This window comes from Thunnus thynnus, chromosome 18, assembly GCF_963924715.1.
Source record: "Thunnus thynnus chromosome 18, fThuThy2.1, whole genome shotgun sequence".
In the NCBI taxonomy this organism is placed as follows: Eukaryota; Metazoa; Chordata; class Actinopteri; order Scombriformes; family Scombridae; genus Thunnus; species Thunnus thynnus.
Window position 1 is genome coordinate 23,016,726 of NC_089534.1, and position 23,035 is coordinate 23,039,760.

The 23,035-nt window shown below is 39.0% G+C and overlaps 1 protein-coding gene across 7 annotated transcripts in view; it reads right to left on the reverse strand.

The window, feature by feature from the left end:
* The window catches only part of ryr3 (ryanodine receptor 3), a 120,979-nt gene that overhangs the window by 4,228 nt on the left and 93,716 nt on the right, over positions 1-23,035 (reverse strand). For 4 of the 7 annotated variants that reach the window (XM_067571831.1, XM_067571830.1, XM_067571829.1 and 1 more), the window contains 35 exons: positions 22,912-23,030; positions 22,003-22,201; positions 21,297-21,391; positions 20,827-20,972; positions 20,489-20,576; positions 20,266-20,358; positions 18,246-18,413; positions 17,644-17,703; positions 17,314-17,448; positions 16,677-16,789; positions 15,417-15,513; positions 14,223-14,335; positions 13,824-13,875; positions 13,661-13,720; positions 13,466-13,565; positions 12,695-12,774; positions 11,290-11,366; positions 11,137-11,210; positions 10,103-10,117; positions 9,158-9,238; positions 8,953-9,041; positions 8,692-8,820; positions 8,474-8,578; positions 7,883-7,964; positions 6,380-7,665; positions 6,190-6,242; positions 5,940-6,102; positions 5,698-5,784; positions 4,473-4,673; positions 4,218-4,348; positions 3,683-3,725; positions 3,321-3,448; positions 2,671-2,731; positions 2,264-2,410; positions 464-598 (listed from right to left, as the gene is read on the reverse strand). In XM_067571831.1, coding sequence (XP_067427932.1) covers positions 464-598; positions 2,264-2,410; positions 2,671-2,731; positions 3,321-3,448; positions 3,683-3,725; positions 4,218-4,348; positions 4,473-4,673; positions 5,698-5,784; positions 5,940-6,102; positions 6,190-6,242; positions 6,380-7,665; positions 7,883-7,964; positions 8,474-8,578; positions 8,692-8,820; positions 8,953-9,041; positions 9,158-9,238; positions 10,103-10,117; positions 11,137-11,210; positions 11,290-11,366; positions 12,695-12,774; positions 13,466-13,565; positions 13,661-13,720; positions 13,824-13,875; positions 14,223-14,335; positions 15,417-15,513; positions 16,677-16,789; positions 17,314-17,448; positions 17,644-17,703; positions 18,246-18,413; positions 20,266-20,358; positions 20,489-20,576; positions 20,827-20,972; positions 21,297-21,391; positions 22,003-22,201; positions 22,912-23,030 — 4,805 coding nt within the window. The remainder of the gene's footprint in view (positions 1-463; positions 599-2,263; positions 2,411-2,670; positions 2,732-3,320; positions 3,449-3,682; positions 3,726-4,217; positions 4,349-4,472; positions 4,674-5,697; positions 5,785-5,939; positions 6,103-6,189; positions 6,243-6,379; positions 7,666-7,882; positions 7,965-8,473; positions 8,579-8,691; positions 8,821-8,952; positions 9,042-9,157; positions 9,239-10,102; positions 10,118-11,136; positions 11,211-11,289; positions 11,367-12,694; positions 12,775-13,465; positions 13,566-13,660; positions 13,721-13,823; positions 13,876-14,222; positions 14,336-15,416; positions 15,514-16,676; positions 16,790-17,313; positions 17,449-17,643; positions 17,704-18,245; positions 18,414-20,265; positions 20,359-20,488; positions 20,577-20,826; positions 20,973-21,296; positions 21,392-22,002; positions 22,202-22,911; positions 23,031-23,035) is intronic. The other 3 variants (XM_067571832.1, XM_067571833.1, XM_067571828.1) reach the window with 1 other exon arrangement.

Below are 23,035 nucleotides of genomic sequence, written 5' to 3' on the forward strand. Positions count from 1 at the left end.
TTTAAGTGGTGTAGGATGTCTCATAAAAAATGACTATACTCTGATAAGTGTATGAACTCCCGAGACTCGGTAAGTAGTTATTCTGAAGGAGGGCAAAGTAAAGTTAATAAACTATTTATGCAGTGTCTCCTCTTCAGAGGCAGAAAATATTTTGAAAAGGAATAACTTTCAAAACCTTAACCAAGGCACAACTTTAACAAATGAAAAATATCAAAGGTTACTAATGAAAAATACTTTCTAATCAGCCCATTAGTCACCTCCTGCATTTATAGACTGATGAGGGCCAGAAGGCTAAAATGTTCAAGTAAACCATAAAGAAGGAAGCCAAAGTAATCCTTTTCATCTCCAAACATTTGCCCTTGGAGAGGGCTGCAGCCTCTTTTTTACTTCCACAAAAGGAAGACATTTTCAATTTCTACTCATTTTTCATGAATGAAAAGATATCAGGGGTGGCCAGACGTACTGTCATCATATCGTCACACTTCATGTCGGGCTCATCTTCATCCTCACTCTTATTGTAGAACCTCCTGAAGAAGTTGAAGGCCACCACGGTGTACAAATAGACGACTACCGCCAGCAGACCCACAGTCAGTACAAGCTACAAGGACAGAAAAAATTCATTAAGATGTGGTATGTGCTCTGAAACCTTTTGTTTGACCTTTATTCATTCCCAATGACAATTTGTGCTGAGAATATTTGGTTCAACAGCCTCCTTGGAAGCACAAATGGTAAATGGACTGCACTTAGATGGCACCTTTCTCCTCTTCCGACCACTCAAAGCGCTTTACGCTGCATGCCAACATTCACCCATTCACACACACATTCATACACTGATGGCAGGGGTGCCAACCTGCTCATCAGGAGGAGAGTTTAATGCATTCTCACACACATACACACACACACACACACACACAGGGAAGGTGGAGCACAAAGGAACTGCAATATTTTCAAGGCTTCCATGTTGTAGCTGTATTGAGGATTTTAGGAGCAGCTTTCATCAGTATTCAATGACTTTTGAGACCTTCAGGAAATCAAATTCAGGCGTTTTTTATGCTCCATCATTTAAAATGGATGTAATTTAACACTTGATTAATAAAAGCAGATATTCATTCAATGTTTTTTTCAGATAATTGAACTGTCAGTGTTTAGGTCCAGTTGATCAAGCCTGCATTCGTACTGCTCACTACCTTAAAGTAGCAGAAGCCGAGTGTTTCAACTATTTATCGTTCACTTTTAGCAAAATATTTCAACAATTTTTCCATCAGATTTATCATCATTTATCTGATACTTGTAGCCGTTTCAATCATTTATCCATTACTCTAGCCTTTTCACCAGTTATCCAACCCTGTTAGCTTACAATTTCAACCATTTGTCCATTACTTTTAGCTACATATTTCAAATGTTATGTTACTTTAAACTATCTATTTAACTGTTGATCCATTTCTTTTATCTGTTTCATTGATTACAATTTACCTTCATTCATTACTTTTCTCTATCTATTTCAGGCATTTATACAAAACTCTTCGCTAACTATTGAGAGAAAAAATCCAAATCATTTCTTATGCTTCTCTATAACTGAAAGTTATTGCACTCAATTATATTGCACTTTTTTTTTTTTTTAAACATAGAATAAGTTTTCTTCAGTTTCACACAACAGCCCATTAAAGTAAGAAAAGTGTGCACAAGCCTGACTCCCAAAAGGTCAGGAGAAATGATTGGTGAAACAAGAATAAAACTGAAAATCCAGCCACCTTAAGTTTTTATGTCTATTTATTTATCCATTAATTTGTTTCTCATGACTGCTTATAGTTATCCTGTGACCTGGATGACTGATAATCTTCGTATCCATCCTTTCTTCCACAAATTAATTTCTTGATTTGATTATGTTGGTGTTCAGAATGAATCACGATGCTTGTTGTTTTGTCCCTATTATCTTTCACTGACCACGTGTAGATTCAGATTATTTGCAGAAACAAGTATCTCAATGTTAGATGAGAGTTTAAAAAAAAAAAAAAAAAAATCAGTCTATCCAGACAGTTGTACATTTCCCCCACACTTCAACCAAGTGTTCTTCAACTACTTCAACCCAATTCAAAACCCGTCATCATATTCTTTGACTTAAGCGTTTTCTAGGTCATTGCAGAAACCGTGACAGAAAAAATGAAATTAGAAAGCTGCTTTGACAGTTGACAGCCATAAAATGTGGAGTGTGGAGTAACTGTTGCTCTGTACTCTGGCTCTCTCTAGTGGTAAAAGTGCTTGCCTGCTTTCCGTTGTGAGTGACAGAAGACAAGATGGTGCGAAGGGTCTTGAAGCCCATGGCGATGTCCAGCAGATGGGCAGCAAAGAAGAAGTTGTTGAAATGTCCAAAAATGGACATAACAGTGTACCAGATCAGATACAGGAAGTACTGCAAGAAAAGAAAGACCATTCAATATTGACAAATAATGGTTTTAATATAAAAACCCATCAGTTTGGATATTTCTAGTATCAGAGCAGTGTTCATAGGAATAAACTTAAGAGTAAACATTAATACTTCACTCCACATGCAGAAAGAGCAACCACAAATCAAACCTCTTTATAGCTTCTTTTGTTTTTTTCACTTTATCTAAGATCACTGATTGTTCCACTGCCCTCAAACTGCTTTTATTCCACATGAACTAAACTTACATTGTCAGTCAAAACAACTCCCATTTTCCAGATGTGGTACTTTGTATCAATGGAGCTCAGCCTGTCAATGAGAAAACAAAAGTGTTGAGTCACAGTAGTGTTGTTACAGTGGTACAGCTGACATGCAAACATAAACAAATACTAACTTTATGTATATAAATATAATGTTATTAGTTCAGTCTGGTTTTCTATAAATCTACTCTGTTAAATTTGGACTGAGAGCAGATATTTCAATCATTCTATCCATGTCATAATAATTACATGTAAAATGGAAATATTGGATTGTGTGTGTTTAAACTCATGGATTGACTTGAATCCATTCAACAACACCGGTTTTTAACCTGCTTAGGACAGGTAATGCTCACACTTTCAGGCCTGAGTCAAGCCCTAAATTAAAAGGCCTTTAAGAACAATTTTGACACTTGATGGTGGCTATTATATATATTCAGTGGTTGTAAACGGGAGTGTTAAGCAATTACTTAGCTTGATGCTGAAATGTGTTGCCTTGAACATTAATTTTCCAGCCACTAGAGTCTAAAACCCCTCCCCGACTGCAAATGTGTGAACAGGTCCGCCTACAGTATGCAGACACCTGATGTAACAGAATCACGTCCACATCCACTGTCCGTGTCTATATTGGAGTATCTCACCAGGAGAGCAGGGAGGCTTCCCTCTCTTCAGTCTCCACTGTGGGGTCAAAGTCCAGAGCGTTCTTATCCAGGCCTAAGAGCTCAGCGATGCGTTCAGCTCCGTACAGGTCACCATATTTGTTGATCACCTACATGTACAGACATCAGCTCTGTCACTTAATATCAAACTGTGAGAAAGAAGTCTGCAGTATGTTGTGGAGAAACTGTAGCGACAGAGAATATATTTATATTTAAATAATTTAAAAGTGGATTCGATGAGGGGGATTCACAGGCATATTACAGGATCAATGTAAATAACTAAACAATGGAAAACTAAATTATAAATGACAGCAATGTTCTGAAATGGTTTCCCTAACTCTCACCTTGCGCTTGATGAACTTGTCCCAATAGTTGCTGGGGAAAGATCTGCAATGGAAAGTGAAGAATAGAGACTAAGTTCAGTTGTTGTGATAAATTGAGATTGATAAAATGCATCTAATGAAGAAACTGTAATAATGCTTCCATAAAATCTGATATCATCTGTTGCAAAACCAGAAATGCTTTTGATCTCATTGAAATCCAATGTAAGTGTAATATGTCTCCCATTCAACATACATCATTAGTAGCTACTAGGGCTCAGGCTATGGCCTTTCAACTCTTGTTTTAAATATATTTGTAAATATATTTAAAAAACACTTAAAATTATCAACTGAAGTCTCCTAATAGATAAACTGGCTCATTTCAGTCAAAGGAAATAAATATTACTAGAAAAAGTGATACGTGTGATAATCTGTGCAAGGAGAAGTTTGATGCATAATAAAGACAGGTTGTAAAATCCAGATAAATCAGATTTAGACAAGTTTGAGATCCATGTTAATGCCGTGATGATGCCAGGTGTGAACGAGGTCAGTGACTCACGGGGTGTTGATGACGAGTCGATCCCACTGGCCTTTGATGTCATCATCAGACGGCTGCTCAGTGATGTAAAGACCATCAAATTCAAGCTTCCTGGCAATCTCTTTCTCCCTCTTGAACACCACCAAAGGAACCTAAAGGCAAAACATTCAGATGAGTAAAACTGCAACTCCAAAACAACACATAGCAGTGTTATAATCTGCAAAGACATGATTCTCAGCTCTGTTGAAGCAGTACTAGTGTGGTGAATATCCCTACCTTCAGACAGTAGTACCCGACCAAACAGACGAGGGAGATGACGGTGTGGAATATAGCCAGGAAGCGCAGGGTTGGTAACATGTAGCCGGTGCTTTCTTGGAGCACAAACTCATCCATGTCGAAGAGTGTGTTCTCCTCACTCTCTTCCTCGCCACCCCAGCCGTTTTCATCATCTGTTTCATCATCACTTTCACCAGTAACCTAAAGAGCAAAGAGTATATACCATGTAAACAATAAATTATCTGAGCTAACTGGAGTATATTTTTTCACATTACACTTCTTACACCTCTGTCACAGCACAGCAATAAACAGAAAATACCCATTTCAGGAAGCTAAATCAGATATCTGATAAGCTTTAGCTGAACTTTTGCATGCATTTTTGCATGGAATGAAGGTTGTTGGCATTGAATGTCTGGTCACATTAGTAGTATTGTTTGAGTTGTGACATATTATTTGATCAGACAGTACCTGATTTAAATCAAAACTTTGTTCTTGTAGGGCTTTTTGTGTTAAGACACATTTAATAGTAACACTTCAAGTCCCCCTATTTAGCATTTATAAGCAGAATATAAATATTTCAACATGTTACATAATAATGTACTTATAAGCAGATATAAAAACATTTTTAAGTGTTAATTAATGTCAACAATTATCTTGTCTCCTTTGAAGACATATTTCACATTATTACAACAGTTTTTTACTATATTGTATATACTGGTATAGTCATATCTGCTTATTTTTATAGTGTGTTACAAACTATTAACAGTTTATATACTGCTATAAATGCTAAATAGGGGGACTTAAAGTAAAGTGTTACAGTGTTAACATGAAGTTTGGCTTCTTTAGTTAAATGAAAAAATGGTTTTGTACAAACACAATTATATTCCTGAAATTGTACCTCTGCTGAAACCTAGCCCTAGTTCATATAGTGGGCTGTTGGTTAGCTAATACTACATGGCATCTATTGAAAGGAAGAAGAAGAACCAAGAACCCTACCATGTACTTTTTAGCATAAAATCCAGATATAAAAAAAATATATAATTCAAAAAATACTAAACCATCTATTAAATGGTGCTACTGATGTCTGAAGAAGGACCAGAGGCTAAATGCCAAACTGTCTAAAGTACCTCTGAATCCTTTGTAATGCTAGTATGATGATACAAGCTGATCAGACAATCATGTTATGAAAAGAAGGACTGAGTTTTATCTTTGGTTACTGTGTTACCTTGTAGAAAAGTAGAATGAAGTTGATGGCAAAACACACAAACAGAGCCAGGAAACGCAGATTGTAGAAGTTACGAGCCAGATAGTTCTGTAAGGAAAAAGGTTTTATTAAGAGTGAGATCAACTGCTGACTGCTTTAAAAAATATATCTCTGTGTTTGAACGAGGAATGAGTGCCAAAACAAATACTAAAAAATTTTAATGAAACTTTTTATAAGACGGAATATGTTGTGCCAGGACTCACCAGCATCTTGTTCATCCACACATCCAGAGCAGCAAAGATATTTGACATGAGGGCAGGCGCCTCCTCTTTAGGCTGATTCGATCTTGCTTTGGGCTTCTCCTCGGCCACTGGCTCCTTAGCATTCTCCTCTTTTGGTTTGTCCTCCTTCTCCTGGTTCTCTGTGCTGTATTAGTCATATTTGTTTTTACTTTACAGTTCTTTTTGTCTTGTATTATGATAATTACTTTACCTATCTCTCAATATTACTCACTCTGCTTTCTCTGGTTCACTTTCAGGGGTTTCGACAGGCTTGGCAGCAGCGCTCTGCATCAATGTGAAAAGAATACTAATGAGCTGAGGAGGACTGAATGGAGGTGATAATAAAAAGCAGATATCTACAGGATTTCAATATAATTCATTAGAGAGATGTAAACAGTTTTTTGAAACCTGTGACCACAAACCTTTTTCTGATCCGTAGTGGAGGTCTCTGCACTCAGCTCAGACACATCACCCAGGCCTGGCTCCACATGTTTTCCAGTTTCCTTCTTAGGCACCGTCAGCAACTCTATCATTATGTCAACCTCTCCTATGTCCCCTGGTGGTGCCATGGCTATGTCTAAGCTTCCTGATGACTCTATGGCCTCCACTTTCTCTCCTTCAATCACATCTCCGTGGATGCCAAACTGGGTTGGGTCAGGCATGTTTCCAAGGATATCTGTCACTTTTATGTTCTTGGCTCCCTCAACAAGGCCACCGCCAAACATGGACGACCAAATGACATGGAAGAAACCAAAGATGAGGCCATAGATTCCCTTAAAGAAGCCGGTGAAGAGCATCCAGAAGAAGGAGAAGAAGCCTGTAAAAATCTCCTTGATGCTCAGGTTCTTGATTTTCTTGAGCTGCTTGCGAACGTTCTTAAGAGAAACAATATGGCGGACATGTCTGAGTTTCTTCTTGACAGAGCGGCATGCAGTGGTGAAGGCTGAGGCAGACTCCAAGGCGGCTTCTTCCTCTGCAGCAAGTTCTTCCAGGATATTGTATCCATCCTCCTCTTCTTCCTCCTCAGGTTGTTCAACTATGTCTGGCTCAGAGATCTGTGAAGCCAGCTGCATCTCAAAGATAGTGTCCTCACAGAAATTAACAAACATTTCCATCTTCTCACTCTCGCCACCCTCGTTGACCACATCAAAGATGAACTGACGCTTTGACTCTTTGACTTGCGGCTTCTCCCACTGCTCCCGGCTGGACTCACTGATTTCAAAGTAAACCCTCTCGATGCGCTTTGCGCTGCCCATGATTTCAATACGCCCCAGATATGGCTCGAAGTAGCAAAGCAAGCTTTCTGCCAGATCTAAGAAGGTGGTAAGTCGGGAGTCGCGCGGCATGTGTTCAGAAAGGTTGGTCAGCAGCACTGCCACATTGAAGCCAATATCTTTGGCCGGCTCGTGGAATCGCTCTACAAACTCCTTGTAATTGAACATGTCATTCTCATCGGTCTCCGCACAGGAGAGCAGGAACTCGATCTCTGACTGGCTGTACTGCTTCTGGCTCTCCATGGACTTCTGGAACTCCTTCTTTGAAATAATTCCCTTACAGTCGGGGTCATACTCCCTGAAGTTGTCAGAGGTCGTCAGGTCCTTCAGCTTGAGGAACATATCGAAGAACTTGAGTATCATCTCAACATTGCTAGAAGACTCCACTAGAGTGTCAACCATCTGCTTTCCAATTGTCCCATTCACCACATTACCTGGGCAGGGAACACAGTCATTTGAGTGATTATATACAAACACTATGCATTATGTATTTCACAACTTGTACTTAAAATAATCCAGACATTTACTAGAACTGTCTCAACATTTGTGTTTTAGTCTGAACTTTTAGAGCAACAAATATACTAAAACCTTCAGCCATCAATGATCATTATTGTCTTTCGTCTTTTTTTAAATTCAGCTTCAGGCTCTTACCCTCTAGCAGAGACAGCAACATGACAACCATGTCCTTCTGTAAATCCATCAACTCCTTCAACAGCTCAATCTGACTGGCGTCCTACAAGGAGATCAGAGCCTTTTTCTTAAAAGCTTTGCTCTGGAGGAGTTTTCCCAAAGCAAGAACAGTTGTTAACATTCCAAACATCCTCCCCAAAGTACAACACTACAAGATTACACCATAGAAGAGTGAAACAAAAAAAAAAAAAGTATATCCATGGTCAAACTTGTTAACATCTTTTTTTTTTTTTAGAATCTAACTAGTCACACATAAACAACATAGGCTCTTTACAAGACTGCAACTCCACACATGTAACCTGAAACAATCAGCTCAATATTAGTTTTTGTTTTAATGTGTTTCCTAATGTTCTATGCTTTCTTTAATGTGTACAACTACACACCTGCATATTTCCTGTTACAACATACTATGTTAAAGCCACAGTGGGTTACTTATTAATGTACTTCATGACATGAGATGGTGGTGTGTTAAGTTATTTGACTGACCCTTTCATTTTTTATTTGTTACAAGACAAGGCCTTATACGCAGAAGAGATGAACGGTTTATTGTACCTGAGATAGCTTCATCTGCATGTTGGCAAATACATGCAAGAAGCCAACAACTGCATCCCACAGTCTGCTGTGAGCCAGACTCTGCTGGTTTCCAATACATGGGCCCTGGAGGAGATGATGCGAGAGGGTAAAAAACACATCATAAAATATTCGATTAAAGTAATCAGTGTCTCTTTACTGTGGATTTAACATTGTTGACTGAGGGCTCAGTGTCTTACCTGAATATACTCAGTCAGTGAGTTGAATATCTGCTTGGCTACAGATAAAGCTTTGGAGAAGTTAACCCTTCCGGTCTCATCAATGATTTCTTTGCCAGAGTAGTACCAGTAGAAGTCACTGATAGATTCCTGAAGAGGAGGATGAAATTAGTAAACTGTTGAAAATAACAATGACCACAAACAACGTCAATAATGACGGTGATGATAAAGATGGTGGTGGTGGCGGCAGTTTATATGGCTTTACATTTGTGTTTCACACACCTGAAGACGGAGCAGATAGTCGACAGTGCTGATAATGATGTTGACTGTGGTTGTGTTTCCAGTTTGGGTTCTCAGGAAATTCTGGAAATCTGACAGAAAGAAATGTTTTGTCATCCTCGTTGTCAATATTTTTGAATTCTTCTTTGGTTGTCTCTTAGAGCAGTGCACAAACAATGTAAAGACTTTGAAACACAGAATGACTCACCTCCATTGTGCCCCTCGCACAGTAGTTGCAAAAACCTGAACAGATCTTTAGTAAACTCATCATTCTGTAGCACCTTAGAACCTTGTGAGAGAAGAGACTTTGGTGAATTCAGCTGCGACATCACACAGATGTAAATTAAACATCTTTATTTATTCCACATGTGGAAGTCTAATAATATGAGAAACTCCCCTCAGAAGCAATTCATGAGGCAAGCAGGTAAGGTTTCATGTTCAAAACATTCTTGAAGTCCAGGGCCTTTAGATGTCAGGTTCAAAACTGAATCCAAAGCGTGTTTTGTAAAAATGCTTTTATATTAACAACAGTGAAACACTAGGACATTTCCATAAGCTGGAGGAAGCCTGATAACTTTCACATGCAGGCCAGGATTGGGCCTGATGAAGGGTATCATTTCCGAAAAGAGTAGGGGGACATACAAGGTTACAATAATTCAGTTTAAAATCAACCAGATAATCCAGTCAACAGAGCTATACAAAATGAGTAAAATACATTTCTGTGAGCAGATAAAAACATGTGAAAGTTAGACATCTATAAGAAAACCAGCTTTGTGAAATAGGCCCCAAATCCAAAGCAAGACAAAGCTTTGATTAGGCTGTGAAAGAGTCCACAAACCTTTAGTCAAACCCTTGGGAGGTGGCACTGATAGTCTTAGAATGAGAGATTAGAGTAATAGGATTTGCATTAGTAAATGTTAACGTGAAGGGAATGGGAAGAATAATAACACAAAGAACAGGCAATGGATTCTGAAAATCTGCTTTCTGTGTACACTCTATCAGTCGGCATGCACATTGAGTCCCAGCAGACATCTGGGTATGGGGGAGGGTGGGGCTGGGTACAAAATAAAACAGGAGTATGGACCACAGATATGGAGAAGACATTCAAGGTGGAAGCATAGCCATATCAGGATGATCTTAATTTGCTATTTACCCCGCTGAGTGTGGACTGCCATCGATGGGTTTTTTAAATGAGAGGAAGGAGACAAACAATACACGAAGACATAAGCAAAAAGAGAGGACATTGAGTTACAATACAAAGAGATATGAACATATTGGCTACGAGTGAAAAACAAAGTCATGCAGTTAAAAAGATTGCTTTTTAGACAAGAAAATCATAGGCCTGGGCTGTGTCTATGCCGCATCTAACGAGATGAGTACCAAATTCATAACAATAACAGAGACACGAGTAGTAACAGTGAATTGTTAAACACAGAGCTCGGTGGAGATGTTTCGCAGAGGACTGAATGATGAAAGACGGACATAGTTTGATGTAAAAAGCGTCAGGTGAAGAGTGTTTGTGTTGCAAATTGGAGAGAAATGGGAGGTCTTTCATTAATGCTGGACCATGTCCTCTATGACTGCATGTTTTGTATTGTTGAAGGCCAATGACAGATCATCACTTTTACATAGATGATGGGATAAATCTTACACCACACGTCTAAATACCAGCACACAAGTTGACAAAAAAGTGGGTTTATACTTGATTTTAAATCCCATGCTGTATAGTACACAGTTCGCTATAATTTTTACAACTCACTCTTGATTTTTAATACCGCAAAAAAGACATTAAAGACAGAACGTTGGCATTTCAGTGACCAATAGGCTGCAGCACAAGGAGCAAACTATTTGTTCTCCCAAAATTCACATTGCTAACAGTGAATTTTGATTATTTTATCTACCAGGGCCATTCAGAAACGAATAATTAGGAACTAGCCTTTATTATACATACAGCTTTGTGGACAATGGACACAGGTTATGCAGTTATCATGGTTCAGCATTAGCTACTGGAAGTGGAGAGAGGAAGGTAAGTTCTTATTCAATTTGGAGTAAAATCAGGTGTCTCAACTGTGGCCATCTACTGAACTTCAAAGTAATACTGTGTCAAAATGTGGATCTTAGAAGGCTAAGAAGAAAAGACTGGTGGAATTTCACATAGCGCATCTAATGAGACATCTTTTCACTTACTTGAACCTTCCTCTGTCACCATGCCGAGTCCTTCTGCTTTGTTCTGCCTCTCAAATGCATTCAAGTCCAGGACACTAGGGGAGGAAATACAAATGTCAAATATAAGCACCTGATATCTATTTTTTGTAGCATGGATAATATCACAGAACCTACCTGCATGACTGCATCAGTCCTGAGAGACTCTTGAAAAAGCCTCCATCTCTTTTCTCTTTCAGGTAATCAAGCATTTTCTGGGAAAACGAGAAAAGAAAAGCATTAAAAATCTTCCTTTCCGGTCTGTTTTAACATGGATGAATCCATTATCACATACTTCTTGGCGAGGGATCGAAGAGGGGCTTACAGCTCCGTTGCAGTTGCAAGATACTTTATTTTCCAATTTCTATATTATTATTCTAATTATAAATGTAGGCTTAAGTTTGGTCCAATTATCTCTTATACACTAGCCAATTTTAGGGTAATTGAGAAAAATGTTGAATACAAACAGTCAGGGTCACGCACCACTGTGGCATAATACATCAATTAATTCAGGCAATAAACCCTCTAAATCCTGGTCCTCTAAAGGCATCTTTACGCTGCGTGATATTTGGGGTACTAATGGTATTTCTAGTTTCCAGGAACTTTGTCAGCGGTTTGATATCCCAGGTACATCTTTTTTTTTTGTACTCACAATTGACATCTGCAATTCGTGCTTATGGAGTCCCATGGGGACAGGGGATAGGGAAGCATACAGTCACAGAACGTATTTTAAAATCACCTTTTAGAGTATTTGTGTCAGCTATACATTTGTGGCTTAATACAATTCATCAGACAGTGCTCAATTTTACAAGGTCATGGGAGAGGGACTTAATATCAGGTGAAGAAGGTCTGGTCAAATATGACTCCTTTTCTAAGGCATAGAATGGGTTTAACCTCAAGTGCAAACTATGATTTACGTTGTATGTACATTCTGGAGAACAGTAGTGTGAACCCTTTCTGAGCTGACAGAGAAAAGGATTCCTTTGTATCCTAAGTTGTTGTTGTTGATTGATGACTCAGATGTGGACTTGGAATAGAGCACAGCGCCGGTCGCTGTTGGCAGGCCTAACAGCAGCAAAGAAACTACTTGTTTAAAGATGGATTCCTCCACACAACCTCTCCAAAAAAAGTGGTTACGATACTTTAAAGATGTGGTCATGATGGAACTGTCCACAGCCAGACTACACAAGGCAACGACTTCAACTTTGGGAAGGTGCTGCACTCATCACATAAACATTGTTAATAATACTCCTTATCGCACTCTAGATTAATTAGTCCCTCTCTATGTTTTTTGATATATATGTATTTATGCTCTTATTTTATTTCAAATGAGATGATTTGAGGTGCAGAAATTCCATAGCCGCCAGGGGTGGGTCGGGGAGTGGAGGTTTTGTTGTCTTTTGGGACCTGTTTTTTTTTTAAAAACAGAAATTTTCAATAATAAGTTGTAAAAAAATATCCTCTTTTCAAAACCATGTTACCCATAACAGCATACTGCAGCTGATGCAGATTCATGTTGAATGACAGAGCAATATGACTTCACCTGCTGAACTTGCACATTGCCTCCATTTAGGATGGAGATGCCCAGTTTGAGGGTGCAGGTGACCATGGGGCCCAGACGACCTGATGACAGAGGAAGGTAAATAGTAAAAGTTGCATGTCAGCCAGTCAAAACCTGGAGGGGTTTCACTGGATTTTGCAAAAAGAAAAAAAAAACAAAACACGTGCATATGCATGTACAGTACTATATATATGTAGGTAGTCCACAGTGCTAATAATAGACTACAAGTGATCAAGAACTTCATGAAGAATTTGATTAATCTGGATTAATTTCAATATATTTTGTGAGAAAACTCACAAGTATTCAATGTTTTCCTGTAAATTTTTCTTGTCAAAACTTCTTTAATGCATTCAGACCATAATATGGTGCTAAAACTCCCCATTGAACACAGAATAATTAAAGTAATTTGGGGTGGCAGTTTTTCAATGCAGGGCCATCCACCATATATATTCAGAAGAAAGAATTTCTGATACATTTAGAATGTTAAACAACAAATAGAATAATACAATTAAGTAAAATTAAATGTCTGACATAAGGAACCTTCATGTCTGTGGATAACATTGGTGGATTTTAATATTTCATAAAATCCACTATCAGTCTGTCAGCTTCAAATGCTTGCAGGAGAATGTAGATAAAGGTTATGGCCATGAAAATATTCAGTGCCTACCTGTTCACTGGTGTAACATCGCTTTGCATAAGACAGTAAATTAGCTGCGTAGTTGACTGGGGCAGAAACAATCAGACCACCATTACCTTTAGTGGCGCTAATCATCTGTAGTACCATCTCAGCAGCCCCACGGGCGTGCAGCCTCGCCTGCTGATACAGGATCTTCTGCTTTTCCATCTCCTTTTCCTGAAGGCCAACACGCGGGCACCACACAAGCACACATGTAGTAATTGGCAAAAAGGGACATTTTTAAGAGTCTGACATTGTTAAGAGGAGCGTACCTCAAATGTCTTCTCTTTCCCGTCCTCTTCTTCTTCTTCTTCCTCATCCTCAGCACAGCTCTGAGAACACAAAGATCAACATCCAAAACCTCATATTTTATGCTACTTAACACATGCTTTAGCAGAAGTATTTATGGATAAACAGAGAATAAAAGGCCACTACCTTTGCCATCATGTCTGCATACGCAATATACAAAGGGTCTTCTTCCAAGTGACTGAAAAGGAGTAGAGGAGTAAAATCAAATCACATTGAATCAATGTGTTTTAATGCAAGAGCAAAGAGATTTTATGCTACATGCAACAAAAGCTGAAATGTTTCTCTTTGTGGTTAGATACATCCTCATTGATGATTTCATATCAACTCCTTGTTGAAAACTTACTTAATTTTCTCTGTCAAGCATTTTTTTTTAATTTCAAAAAGCTAAATAAAGCACAGTAATAGTACATTACTTCTTAACTATGTCTTCATCAAACAAATATGGGACAGGATATGAGAAAAATCCTCAAACATGGTCATTGTAACACAAACTTTCTGTCATGCTGACTTATTTCACTTTCTCACCTTCTCTCTGTCAGAGCGTTGTGGCTGAAGTGGAGGATGAGTTGGTGAAGAGGGTCTGGCTGAATCTCAGCCACCTCCTCTTCCTCTTCCTCCACAATCTTCATGGGGGTTTTCTGCAGGAGTTCACAGGTGCAAACAGTTAGCTCTGCCCAAGTTTTATCTGATCACTATTCATTCCCCTCATGAGAAATCATCCCATCACAGCTTCAGTTCATCAACATTTTCAATATCTGAAAATTGTGCCCATTCACACATTTGTTGAAAACACTGAAATGAATCATTAACATTCAACTAGCATCGGCATGCAGATGAGATTTTGCCATGTCCCGGTGATCCGTGGAGAGGACAGGACGAGGAAGTTAAGATGAGAGTGGATAATGAACAGTGTTGGAACCAGTTTTCAAATACATGCAGGTTACAGCAAACAGATGCAAGCAGTAAGCCATTTGGTGATATGACTTTGAACATGAAAAATGAACCTGACAGTACAGGAGCCTGACAAAGAGCTATCAGAGGGCTATCACAACTACTCCAAGAGTCCAAACTACTCTGACAGTTTTCTAGAATTGAACTAATAATAAAAATCTTCCCGAATAAGGACAGTGAATAATCAGATTATTTGAGCAACTATATCTAAGGCTGTGCTTTAATCTTATTCAATGGCAAAGTTGTAGTGTCTTGATGAATTTGCTGCACATCTGCATACAAAGATCTAATATGAAATGTGATCTTCACATGACTACGCAAGCATGCCACTGACGCCACGGCCACAGGACGTACTGTAACGTCACCTTCACACTCACACTACAGACTTACAGAGTACAGCGAAAAGACAACTGATGGGTTGGATCCAGATCTGACAGCCAAACAGCTAGTGACAGTCTCCTAGTGAAAGGCCCTCCTTACCACTGCTGTCAGAAAGGCATAGCCTGCTTTTCTAGAGCTGCGAGCGCCGGAGCTGGCCCTGTGTCTCCTGAGTTGGTCATGCAGCCTCTGACCCTTGACGGATCTCTGTTTGAGGGGTTTTGTACGCCTAGAGCGGGGGCCCCTGGGTGCTTTGGGCGAGGTCCCCACCCGGGCGCGCTCCCAAGGCTCGACAGGCGCGGGGCTAAAGAAGCATTCGGCAGACAGGACTGGCAGAGGGGTGCCAACGCAGGGCACAAGGGGCGAGGGCAAGGCGAGCCCAGTACTTACTGCCAGATCCTGAACTAGCTTCTCCTCAAAGGAGTAATCCTCTGCCTCTATCCATAGTCTCTGATAGGCCGGGATGTAGAAGTTGATAGCGCGATGCCTGGGGAGGGGGGAGGTGAGGGGAAGTGGGGAGGAATGGAGGGGGGTGGGGAGGGAGGTACAGTGGCATTAGGGTGGGTTCTGGTGAGTTTTTGGAGGAGACAGGAAGGAGAGATGTAGGGGGGAGGAAGGGGTTACAGGAAGTGCAGTTCAGGCAGGGTGGTGATTGGTCAATGTGGGACCCACTGGCTCTTCTGACTGGTCACGTATAGTCTCTAAAATAACTGCGGTTATTTCCATCCAGATGTAAAATTCATCAGAGGAACATGCACACTTTAGGTGGGATATGCAGTTTTCTAACACATCTGTGCATCTGCGACAACTTTTTTTTCTTGCTCTTATCAGATTTAAAAATATTTTTCTGAACAGACACACAGATGTGTTGTAAAACTGCACAACCTTTGAGAAAATGTCAGATGAAAAACAAATCTTAAAATCATCATATAGCAGGAAGTAAGATAACATAAAACAACTTTTTATATAGCGTGTTACTGTTACTAAGCATTATATTGTAAATCTACTGATCAAAGTCAAGATTGTATGCAATATATTTCTTTCTTTCTTCTTCTTTCCTTTCTTCATTCCTTCCTTCAGGGTACACCTGAAATGAAACAGAGGCCTGCAGCTTGCAGTGTGTTTCCACTTTCCAAATAAGTTTGTTTCAGTCAATTCTCGGCTCATTCTAGCTGACCAATCAGAATCAACAGTGCAGAAACAATTGGTTGCTAGGCAGAGATCAGTCCACAGCCTGGTGGATGAAGGGGGGGTTGAACAGATGAAGCATTCGCCCCGTAGTTTCACATTACCGTCAGCAGGGAGAACAGGCGGTCAAAGCTGGAGGCTTTGAACGCCCTTTCCAGCCAAACCTCCCGATAGCCATTCAGGAAGTAATTATTATTTTTGTATCTGAGGGAGGATGAGGTAGTGTTATGCAAGAAAACAACACAGAGGAGAGAATGTCATTAGGGAGGTGATGAGGGGTTTACATGGGTACACAATCAAGAAAGAAAATGCCCCGCCCCCACACAACTATTTGGTGATTGCTTGTTATGTACTGTTAGATTGAAACAAAGCAATGTCTTACTGGGTTTCTTAAATAGTTCATGTCAATATAATTATTGACATTGTGCATCAGTGCGTGAGACAGGTGCAACAGAGACTAACCTGGGTAGATTGTAGAGGGGAGCCATGCGGAAGCAAGCCACCACAGCACGTTTACGCTGTTTGGACAGCAGCTTCTGCCACACACACTTCTTATTCCTCAGAGGTTGCTCCACCTGAGACACAAGGAAATAACAACGGTGAAACACAAAGTTGTGCAGTTAACATTTAAGATATTTTGTGTAGCATTTTATCTAGATTATCACAATGTTTTATCTTGGTATAATGTAAAAGGCATTAAGGCTGCAACTACCGTGCTGACTATTTTCATCATCTCATAATCTGTAGGTTACTTTTTTGATGAATAAATTAGCCTAAAACCCAAAGATGTTCAATTTATAATGATACAAAATAGAGAAAAACAGCTAATCCTCACAGAGGGGAGAGAGGAAATGTTTGACATTTTTCAATTATAAATTACTATAACAATTAATCCATTATCAAAATTGTTGTTGATTGCTTTTTGTGTGACTAACTGATTCATTCACAAATCACAACACTGCTACCCAGTATTACTTTGTGTCACCTATTACAGGCAGCTGCTAGATAGGTCTCATCTAATTTTATATCTAATTTAATTTTTCATGCCCTGCGATGTTGATATGTGAGCTGAAATATAAGTGCAAGTTGTGTTTTTAACCTGATCCAGGTGGAAAACTGCAGCAGAGATGCTCTGAACTCGTTCCACTGTGTGTTCTGGGTTTTCTGGTTCCTCGCTCTTCACCACCACGTCTTTGTACAGGTTCAACTGCCACTGGACGGCTGGGTCATCAGACTACAACACAATAACAATTACATCAATAAATAAACCACAAAAAATTATACTCACCACAAGTAAAATCTATGATTACATCTACTGCTGTTGCTGCTTATTCCCATACAGAAAGCCTGTATGATTAAATATGTAAATAAATATACACATTTTGTAATAACGATTCTTATTGAGTGCATTTCTCCATATTTAACTTACCTTTTCCTGAAGATGGAGATTTTGACGCAGGTGCTCCTTCACCTCATCATCTGTGTCTTTCTAAGATGAAAAAAAACACAGAAAAAAATCAAGTTAATCCACCATTGCTATACATTAAAAGGTTATATTTGTAAAATATTTGTAATTCTATAAATATCTACTGCACAACAGAAAAAGACAATTAATTAAAGACATTTAATTAGCTGTATCCTAACTTAAAATGGTTAAGTTACATACAGTAACCATCTGAAGGAAGTATGGTCATTAAAATAGTAATGTTAGGGTGATTAAACCTGTGGTGAAGCAGATCATATTGACTGGAAGAAGAACTGTGAGTGAAAGTACATAGGTCTAGTAAAACAGCACCACCCTGACATACAATAAAAAATGTATTTTTGATATTTAAGAGATTTGCACTTCAGGAACACTTGCAAACATTCTCTACTTATTCTACATTAACTTTGTTACACGCCCAACTTCATTAACATTATCTCATTATCAGTGAATTACATTATAGGTCCTAAAATAAGTTGATATGGCTGAATATAAGGACTGCCTACTAACAACACATCAGTATTTAGTTAAATGCTGAGGGAACTCACCAGACTATAGCGTATCTTGGCCAGGGAGATGAGCTCCTGGTCCCCTGGGGTGCACATATTGAGGCCAATGGGCAGCATCTTCTTCAGGGCAGCCACGATCAGAGAGGTCTGGATGGAGTAGTATTCTCCACGGCGAAGCTTGTGTTTCCTCTCCTGGTCCCCACCTGACTGCAGAGAGACACCAGAGCAGCTTAATTTACTCTACCATGAGTATAGAGAGCAAAAAGAAGCCAACTCACTCAAATTGTGGACTATAACATGTGTTTCTGTTGTTTGTTTTTCATTTATTTAGTTTATTTAAGAAACTCAGATTTGGTCTTCCCCTCAATCAGGGTTGTAACACTTCCTAAGAAAATCAAAAACAGTCCAACAAATGTTGAAACAAACAGGACAGTTAAGTTTGTGCCATTTATTTTATTTATATTATCTTTTGATAGGGGTTTATTGTGTTTTGTATTGCACTGTATATATAATTTTTATATGTTGTGTCCCATCACACAATAATAATAGTTTGATGCTTTTATGTACTGTACTAATTAACCTTTTCTTAACTAACTTAATATTTCAAATGTAGCACTTAAACCAAATTTGGCTGCCAAATCCGACATCTAATTTACAATGACTTTGCTTTCAGGGCACAAAAAGTGTATTTCACCTTCCAGCCACTGATTAAGATGAATCACGTACTAGGGACTGAAGGTGCTTCAACATAAATCACTTAACAAGTAGAATCCTGCAAGATCAAGAGCTGAGGAGCTTTTTCTTCACTGTGAGCGATTATGTCAAAACCCCCCAAGACTGCAAATAAATTAACTGTCCAGCTCTGCCAAAACAAATAAACAACAGTCTCTCCCAGTGACAGTTAGCTGAGTGCCTGCTGGACCAAACACTGTCAAAATCCAAATATATGACCTGACTTTACTACAACAAATATCCACATGAAATGCCATATGTCGTAAACCCTCGGTGTAGAGGTGAATTTAAGAGTTGTGAACTTATACAGATGATTTGTAGAACATCTCACATCTACATATTCTGCTTGTTCAGCATGTCAGGGCATCTATTAAGAACACAAGAAAACTGCTTAGAAGGATTTTTTTTCTTTTCATTAGCAAAGTCTTTGAAATACAGTGGCAAGAATTGGAGAGCCCGGCGATCCTGTCAGGCAAACTATTCAGGTTGTGCTTTTCCAAAGTGCTGACATAGTGAAGGAGAGAGCAAGAGAGGAGAGATAAGTCCATTTGAAACCTAAAGAGAAGTGAGATGTACTTTGCTCATTCTCCAGGGGTCATTAAACGGGACAGACGTCTCTCAGAATGAAGAGGTCTATTTTCAAAGAGTTATTCCTGGAAGGCCTGCGAGTTACCTCAGCTTTGATGAGAATATCTAAAATACAAATTCAATTCAAATTTTTGATTAATAGAGCTCATTTTCTGGTTAACATGAAGGTCAAGATGACAGGAGACTTGTCTGATTTCTAACATTAACTGAAAAAACTCAAGGAAATAGTGACTCAATGCCTGCTTCACTGGGGTGATTTCTCTGATATTTTATAAAGGATAAGGCTGGTATTTTTTATTTCTCTTATTCTCAAAAAATTGCTCAAAACATCAGAAACCATCAATGTGTTAGTCTGTCTCTCAGTACTTTTTCACTTCTCTGCTCTGCCTGTGGCACTCAGCCCCAAGTTCATTGATTCTTACTGAAGATGTATATCTTTAAAAACAGGACACAAAAATATAATTTAGCCTTTTATAAAGCCTCAGTAATTTCCTAAAAACAGCAGTTTTGGTTTTTTTGGGTTTTTTGACAGCTGTAGTTTCTGGGAAAGGTTACTCAAACAGGAGTAAATAGTCTCTTTGTTGAGGACTATTTTCAGCCATCAATGAATATTCATTTGGTGCTCTAGTGAGTATGTGGCAATGAATCAAAATAAACTATCATTAGCATATCATTAGAAATGTCTCGAATTTTATAGTTTTGTATTCACCCATATCCTATGTATTATCCTATGGTTTACCTTGGACATCTTTGTCTTGCCTTCTCCAGTTAGGAAGCCCAAATTGTTGATCTCATTCTGAACCACAAAGTTTTGCTCCTCACGCTTAAAGTTCTGGGTTCAGAGGAAAGATTAAAGAGGTTAATCAGGGAAGAAAATGAAAACTGATATTAAAACTTACATTGTCATATGAAAATTCAACTGAACAAACAGTTTGGTGTACAGTAATAGTAGTGAGACTTACATGTGACTTGCACCAGAGGATGAAGATGTCAGCTACCATTCTGAAGAGCTCAGTGGAGTCTGCATCAGGCCCTTTCAGCCACCTAGACCTGAAGATACAAGACATTTTTGACTAAGTTACAATATGAGCATGTTCCATCTGTGCAGGACAGGGCATGAAAATATCCAGTTTAAGAAATGATCAATTAATAGATTAAACAGTAATACATGAAAAATGTAAAAAGGAAAAAGGAAAATATTCACTGGAAACTGAACAGAAACATGGAGTAAAAATCTAAATTCTCCACAAAAATCCTTAAATAAAAGCTCATGCTAGCTAAGTGTGTATGTATGTTGTACCTGTTGTTATCCACGTAACGGATGAGCATGGGGTAGAAAGAGTACAGGTCTCTGCAGAGCACAGCAAACTCATCCAGAATGAGCAGTTCCGCCTCCTGGTTGTCGACTTTACTGTCGGCCTTTAGCAACTCCTCTTCAGACACAACCTATGTTTGCAGCACATGAACACCTTGTCTCCTTTAATCTGTTATTATTTTGTTAGTATAAATGTCCTCACACATGAGCCCTTCCAACCCCGTGGTGATAATCCCTTCCCCCTCTCAGGATGTGACACACAGGTATTTTTACTCTCAGTAGATGAGGTGTATGAGCATAATGTTGTCAAGTTAGCTCCTCAGACCACTGACAGCTCATATATACGCCACAAGTTCAGCAGCTAATGATGGAGTCAGCAAAACTAACTACTGGTATCAATGAGCAGTGAATGCAATGTCCAACTGTATTACCATATATACATATTTTAAGCTCACCTTCACAGTCTTTTTCTTTAGTTTGTCCAGTGTGGGCAGGAAGTGGGTTCTCAGCAGATCTCCTCCTGCCTTGCAGATGATTGGCTGAGAGTAAACTAGAGACAGAGACAATGGAAAATACATTCTTGCCTGAGAGACCGATGCTTTCAAGAAGAAGATTTGCATGCCAAGTTTGAGAACATAAGGAGCAAAATTCACCCTGTGTCCCTGGATATCTTTGGCTCTGTTACTCTGTTACAACTGCCAAACTACATCATTCAGGGTCATTTTAGTACTTTTTGAGATCAGCATATTTGTTTTCATATGCCGATCTCTCAAAATATAGTATCATATCTAAATTTCCTTGTAGGTAAATGTTTAAGAAGAACAATTACCTACCTCTCAAATAAGGATTTAAAAACTGAAGTGAGAAAGTGCTTCAGGCTACGTGTCCTCATAGCAGCCAATTATATTATCTGGCCTTTCCTGAACTCCCACTAAGGAATGTGCACTAAAATGCAAATGTTCTACCAAAACTCTGCACCTCCTGTACGTGCATATTCCTACAAAGTGATCATTTGTAAAAGTCTGTGATATTACCTGACATACCCAGAGAATTCTTTACAATCAGAGATTCTTAGTTGGGCTAAAAACACAATCTGACTACCAGGAACCCTGTCAGATCACATTTATCAGTTTCTCTAACAGTCTTGGACCTGGCACTTACCTGCAATTCTCTTCATCCAGGGGGCTTGATCAATGCCCAAGTTGCTGTTGAGGATCTTGAGTATGTTCCCCAGGATGACGCCGAGGTGTTCAGAGGTCACCATGGTGCAGCACTTAGCATCTGGGGGTGAGTTCTCCGGACCTTTCTCCCACCAGTGGGACAGATAGTTACACAGCATGGGAAGGATCACCTCAATCACCTGCAGGAAACAGGCTGAAGGTATGATGATGGAAGAGGCAATCAGGAACTAATTGCTATATGATGTTGGGGACCCAAAGTTCTAAAGGGGATTATAAATCCAACGATATATGCCATATCCTCCAGTAATTATTGATTTTAAGATTATAAAACACTAGATTTGTACCTTTGTTTTGCAAAAATATGTAAATACAGTAAAAATGACAGTCTTGGAACATTATGTATATCTGAAGTGGTGCAAAATCCACTTGCTAAATCTACAAATAAATGTATAATGGAGGCTTGTATTCCTACAGTGATACATTTAAACTTCATGTGCACAATTCAAGGGGTCTCTAAAAGATGGTATAAATACAATTTTTAAATAAAGGATGTAATTTCAAAATGTTCTACATCATTTTGATTAGATTGTAACATTATATTCAGCACTCACTGCAAACATTAACATTTCTTAAATTATTTAGCATTTTTTGAAGGTCAGTCTAGTAGTAAGTAAATAAATAAAGCCTTACTAGTGGTAAATGAAGTAAGGAAAACTAAAACATTAAAGGGGTGCTCTGGCAATTTAGCATTGCACTTCCATTAAGTTGGGCAATTTGCCAAGAGACATTTAAAAAAAAAAAAAGAAAAACAAGGTTAAAATTGATAGAACAAACCCCTCAAAATAGAGCTGTTTGCATACATTCAAATATCCAATCAGCAAATTCAGACCTGTGGCATGTCGCTGTAGCGTGCTCCAGACTCTGAGACATCATTGACATCTTTCAGCAGCCTGTCGAGGCGAGGCATCTCTGGACACATCTCCTCCACTGTGTCAGGCATACTGAGGACTACA